The 6,000-nt window shown below is 31.9% G+C and overlaps 1 protein-coding gene across 4 annotated transcripts in view; it reads right to left on the bottom strand.

The window, feature by feature from the left end:
• Positions 1 to 3,682: 3,682 nt before the first annotated feature.
• The window catches only part of RECK (reversion inducing cysteine rich protein with kazal motifs), a 60,400-nt gene continuing 58,082 nt past the window's right edge, over positions 3,683 to 6,000 (bottom strand). For all 4 annotated transcript variants that reach the window (XM_065628197.1, XM_065628193.1, XM_065628194.1 and 1 more), the window contains one exon: positions 3,683 to 3,992. In XM_065628197.1, coding sequence (XP_065484269.1) covers positions 3,777 to 3,992 — 216 coding nt within the window. In that variant the 3' untranslated portion in view covers positions 3,683 to 3,776. The remainder of the gene's footprint in view (positions 3,993 to 6,000) is intronic.

The raw sequence follows: 6,000 nt of genomic DNA, 5'->3' as shown, positions 1-6,000 counted from the left end.
TGATTTTTTTTTTAAGTTTTGTGCTCTAAATATCCTAAGTAAAATTTTAATATATATGTAGATATATGCCAGCAAGCCTAAAGAAACAGCAGAGATGAAAATTAATAAGTGGTATTTCCCCAATAATTTCCACTTTAGGATCTTAAGACACATTTTCACATTAGGATCTTGACAAGCATTAACTGATGTATTTATAAATAAAATGAGATTTACTTTTCTTAATTATGTATTATTAATAAATATATTATTATTATTATTATTATATTACAGGGTGTTTCAAAAGAGATGAACCCAATTTCAAACTGTGTGATTTCACATTGGGTCCATCTTTTTGAAATAATCTGTATAATAAAATTTTACACTATATAAAATGTATACTATATAAGAATATATAATATAGAGAAAATATACAGGTATATAATATATATTTATAAAACATAATATTTATTAAATATTTACTACTTGTTTGCTATATTTTATATTATTTACATTTATATTATATAATCTAATATGTAATATTTATTTATAATCATCACCTATTATAATTATTACATCATTATATTATTGTATAAAATAATACATTATATATTATATATTATACACTGTGCATATAATAATTATATGAAAATTATATAATGTTATATATATAATATATAATATGTATTAATATATATAAAATATATAACTAATATATAATTAAGTATATATAATTATATATTAATAATTATAAATAAAGTGTTATTACTGGGAGCATGCTTACAGTTGAGGAGATGGTTGTTTTTTTGAGAAAAAAGGCTTCAAGGAGGAAATATTTGGGCAAATGCTGACACTGAGGGTTCCATCACTTTTTCTTGCTTTACAGGTTTGTGGACGACAAACTGACATGGGAAATCTAGAAACAATTTCTGTGGGGACCAGCACTGCTCATCAGCCCTGTCCTGGAACAGGTGAATTATCAAAAATAGATAAAAAATGGAGTAAAATTTAGCTCAAGTCACTTCTAATATTTTCTTCAATTTCTAATATTGTCTAAATGTTACTTTTTGGCTTTAATAGATTTAAACCAAAAATGTTTAATTCCAGGGTGCTGTAGTGGTGAACGCTTACTTGCCCAACACCTGCTGGTACGATTATCACACAGTAAGTATTTTTAAAAAATATATTAATTTATTTTTCTTAAACCTTTCAATGAAAATTATAATTTATTTTCCAAGAATGGAGGGGAAGAAGACAAAAAATTTTAACAGTTTCTATGGCCTCAGGCTTCAAACATTGCTCTGATTATCAGGTGTTGTAAAATCAGTTCATATATGTAGAATTTCAGATTTTATCTTGAAAATACGTAGTTCTGTGTTAAAAAAGGATTTGCAGTAACAACTTTTTTATTATGGATTTATATTTATTTTGTATTTAATATATATTTCTTATGTATTTATTTTCTACATTATTATGTATTTATCCTATATTTATTGCTAGATTATATATTTATATTATATAATATGTATAATATAAATAATATATAATATATATAAAATATATTTAGTCTGTATTTACAAACTTTCATTCAAAAAATTTTTAAATGGGTAATTCAAAGAGACTATATTTTAAAAAATTATTTTAAATTTATTAATCATAAATAGGATGAGTATGTTTACTTCAGGGGACAATTCAGAAATTTATTGACTCCTTTGGGACATATCAACCTGCACATCCGAGGCAGCTACATCCTCACTCAGCAAGGTCCTGCTAATACCACATTTTACAGGTATTAATTATTAATTATTATTTTTCCTTTTTAAAAGGAGATATTTAATTAGCAGCCTGGCAGATAAATTGTGTCTTAATTACATAGCGAGAGCATTTTTTTTGCACTCCTTAATTTCAACCTGGGAAAAATGAAATTTTCTGCTTTTGTATCTCCCATTTTGTGTGAACATTTGCAGTCCTGAGAAAATCAATCTTAATTATATGATAGGGTTTTTTTTCTCTTTTTCATTTCCTCCCTGTGGTCATGTTTAAACGCTCTGAATTGGGGAAGGCTGGTACCAGAGATAAATTGTGTGAAATGTCTAGAATATAAATTATAGCACCTGAAAACCATAAAATGTGATTTCCCAAGAAAAATATTATAAGTTCTTTAAATCTTATTTTATTTTGTAGCTGAAGAAACCCGTTGGCACTTACCCTTGCATTGAGTGACAGTTCAGTTGCAGAAGGGCAGCTTTATTGGGATGTGATTCTGTGAAGTCCTGGGTGGGACCTCACAGCAAACTGGAACTGGATTCAGGGATGCAGGGTCTCAGGCCTTAGATTGCAGGGACAACAGGCACGTTCCTCTTCAGACGATGGCCATGGTCGAAGAAAGTGAGACCCTTGTGATCTCCCTCTTTTATAGGGTGTATGACACGTATGGGATGGAATACTCAGCTGGTCAGTTTTAGTCACCTGTTCTATCTGCCCCTCCTTGCAAATATGCCCCTCTCAATTATGGGATGTTATCAGAATTCTTAGTTGTTATAGCAATAAATCTAAACATGAGCCTGTCCTGCATTCCATTGGTCATCCTTATCAGTTTCAGAGCACGGTGTCTGAAAAACATGTAGCTAAATTCAGAAAAGTGCAGTTACTTAGAAGGTACTTAGAAGAACTTAGCTGAAAGGAAAGTTCACTAAAAGAGAACTGGTCTTGTTTTTAACAAAACCAGGACAGAAAGGTTCCTTGCCATACATACTTTATGTATAAAGACACATGACAAAGTGTTTTATCAAAATAAAAAGATTTTATACTTTTGCATTTAAAAGAGAAGAATTGCTACAAACATGCTAAAATTACATACATGTTCAAAAACTTTTCAGTGCTTTCTTTTGAAGTTTAGCGTTTTGGCAACAATAAGTTTTTCTGTATATACTTCAAAAGTTGGCTATCATAATACTGATATAAAATACTTCATATAAACTAAGGTCAGGTGCATGAAATAAAATATGTAATAGAACATACTGTTTATATAAACATTTAAAGTATAAATTTCATTAGATAACATGCAAATACTGCAATATTTTAAATGGCACTTAAATATAGATACTGAGAATCTTTACAATTTTGCATCCAATATGAGATTCTGAAATGTACAAAACTATAAAAAGAACATATTTCTTCATTGAAGTCAGGTACTATTATAGAACTTGATTGTCATTTTACAAGCATTGAACCCAATGTCCTGCAAATCTTCACTAGTCCCAAGTAAAGACATCCACTCAAATAGGCCCAGGGATAGCTAGTTTTCTTCATAACAAAACATGAAAGCATATTTACATGAGAATAAACTCTCAAATTTTTGGTAAGGTAATTAAGTAGCAGCAAGTTATTTCTTCCAAAAATGAGGCTTAAAATAGGTGCCTACTTTTCATTGTCACTGATACGCACCTATATAAAATTAACATTCTTCAATAAACTCAAAATACTATTTTATTGCTGAAAAAAACCCTATAAAATCCCTTATTGCAAAAATTAAAAAAAAAAAATCATGTCAGAACCTTCCAGAATATTTTTATGTTTCTAAGATCAATGGAAAATAATGTAACTGCTGAAACAGTCATCTGACTAGTAATGAATAAAAGAATAATCTTTTCACATTATTCAAAATACTTTCATTTCTTAATTGAAAAAATATTAGTTCATCAAATCTACAATTTTTGTTTTCTGATTCAGTGATATACAATTCTGAATGTCCTTTACAATACAAAACACCACAATTCTCATGCATATTTTCTAAGCAGTTATATATAATATATTAATCCTGACAAGGTGAATAAAAGGCTTATGATCAGGGAGCGCTGAACAGGCATCACTTGAACAGAAGGAGAAGAAATGCTAAATGAAACTTGTACTTGAGATGTAATTAGAGCTGACAGTGGTACGTGTGATGCTAATGTTGGACTGTCTGAATTTATCAGTGACTCTATCTTTTCTGCTTCTTTATTGCAGGCTTCAATCTAAGAAAAAAAAAAAGTTATTATTTCTCTTCCTGCCATGTAAAATGACAATGCAAAAATGTTGCTAGATAGCAAAATTCAGGAAAGAAAACTTGAGTTAGTCCTCTCAGCACATAAGATTTATATTATTTTGGGGAGTATTTCTTAGAAAACATGTTAGAGCTCTCACCATAGATTTTGGTACCGTCAAAATTACTGTGGAAGCCCTGAGTAGTAGCAAAGGGGAAGGAAGGAAGCTACGTACAAGTTATCACGAGTGATGTTTCAATGTTGATGCCCAAAAGCTCACGGTAAATTATAATTAAAGTAAGTAACTCTAAAACTGAAGACTTACTTTCTGATTGACCAAGATACTGCCTTGAAGTCTGCAAGAGTGGAAAAATCAGGATTTTCTACTTATTGGGCTTTTTCTTCCAAATCAAGGAAAACTGATTTCTTTTATGGGAAGGGAAGAATGGAAGTAACAGGAAAACCTGAGAAAACACAGGTTTCTATTCCTCCACTGATGTGATGATAATTATGAATTCATGTTAGCGAATCCATTTTTTCCACCTTCTACTGCAACCCAGGAATCAGTTTAGCACTAGGTCTCTTTAACAATTCTGGAAGCTGCCTCTAGTGAAATTTTAACTTGACAAACTTAATATCTGGATGCCCAAAGCTTTGAAAATTGAGAAACTTCTAGCTCAGCAATGGTTGTCACCAGTGAGATGAGCAGCCTCTCCCTGGTTTCAGGTGGCCTCTCTAATTTCAGAGAGTCTTCCTCTCCCCAGGAGTCCGACAGCACCTGCTGCAGATGGAATGAGAGCTGACAACATTGGCAAGGCTCAAAACCTTGTTTCCTAAGTCCTGGTAACATTTTGGGCTATTTCTGCTAAAGGAGGAGACGTAAGTTGAAGCTCCATTGCACATAACAGAGTTGCTCTAGCAGCATGGGCAAGCAAAATACATTCAATATATCTGGCTGAGAAACAACTCCCCTACTAGATACTGCAGCTTGCAAAGTTTATGGCAGTGATTCTGTCCCCTCATGTTACACCACTACTGTAGTCTATCCCAGAAGCAATACTGAGCATGCAAAATTAGACTGTAGAAATAAAATGGAAATGGGTAGCAGCCATCAATATAAAATTAACAACAACAAGGAAATGAACCTGGCTGAATTCTGTTTGTATTGTAGAAGAGAGAGATTGTGGGCAGGCTTTTTCTCCCCTTCCTTTTCAAAGGTAAATCCTTCATTGTACACTAGCACACATCAACATGTCAAGTTAACAGAATAAACCAGTCACAGCACCTAATCTCACAGGGGACTTGATTATAAAGTGCTGTCAGGAGGGTCAGGCAAGAGTATTAGAAACAACTATAAAATGGCAACAAATTATGTTCCTTTTAATAGGAAGAAGATATCCTCACTGGTCTTGCACAGGTCAACAAGTAGAAAGTGAAAATTAAACAACAGCTCCAAGACAATAATAATGCAATACATAGCGAGAGCCTTATTTCTATTGTTCTGAACTGCTCCTAAGAAAATACTGTAAGGAATTGGAGCTGTATTTGTTGGTCTACCTTTAGAGTTCAGTACTGTGAGCGTCAGTTTCCTGTTTGCTAGCATGAACTAGCTACAGCACAGCAAGCTGGGCAGCTTATTGGAATGTTACTTCCCCTTTAAGGTCATAATAGCATTTCGGGATCTCCCAGAACTTTTCACCATAAGGTGGAAAGGAATATCAAAACCAAGATGGTCTCAAAACAGTATCAACAGATGCTCTTTGGTATGAACTACTGCTTAGCATCAATACATGCACAATATATTAATATGATACCAATATGTATGATGTGCTTCAGTCTAATATCACATATACTTCAATCTACTTTTAACCATTACACTGGAGACAAAGGAGTACCATTTCATATGCAGGTATACATTTAATATATGATTAATATTAATTTAAGAGGTCATTCAGCAATTTATTTATTTTAATCAGTTTATATTTTCTATTACTTTAGC

Source organism: Caloenas nicobarica, chromosome 2, assembly GCF_036013445.1.
Source record: "Caloenas nicobarica isolate bCalNic1 chromosome 2, bCalNic1.hap1, whole genome shotgun sequence".
Taxonomy (NCBI): domain Eukaryota; kingdom Metazoa; phylum Chordata; class Aves; order Columbiformes; family Columbidae; genus Caloenas; species Caloenas nicobarica.
This window is presented reverse-complemented; position numbering and strand designations above follow the sequence as displayed.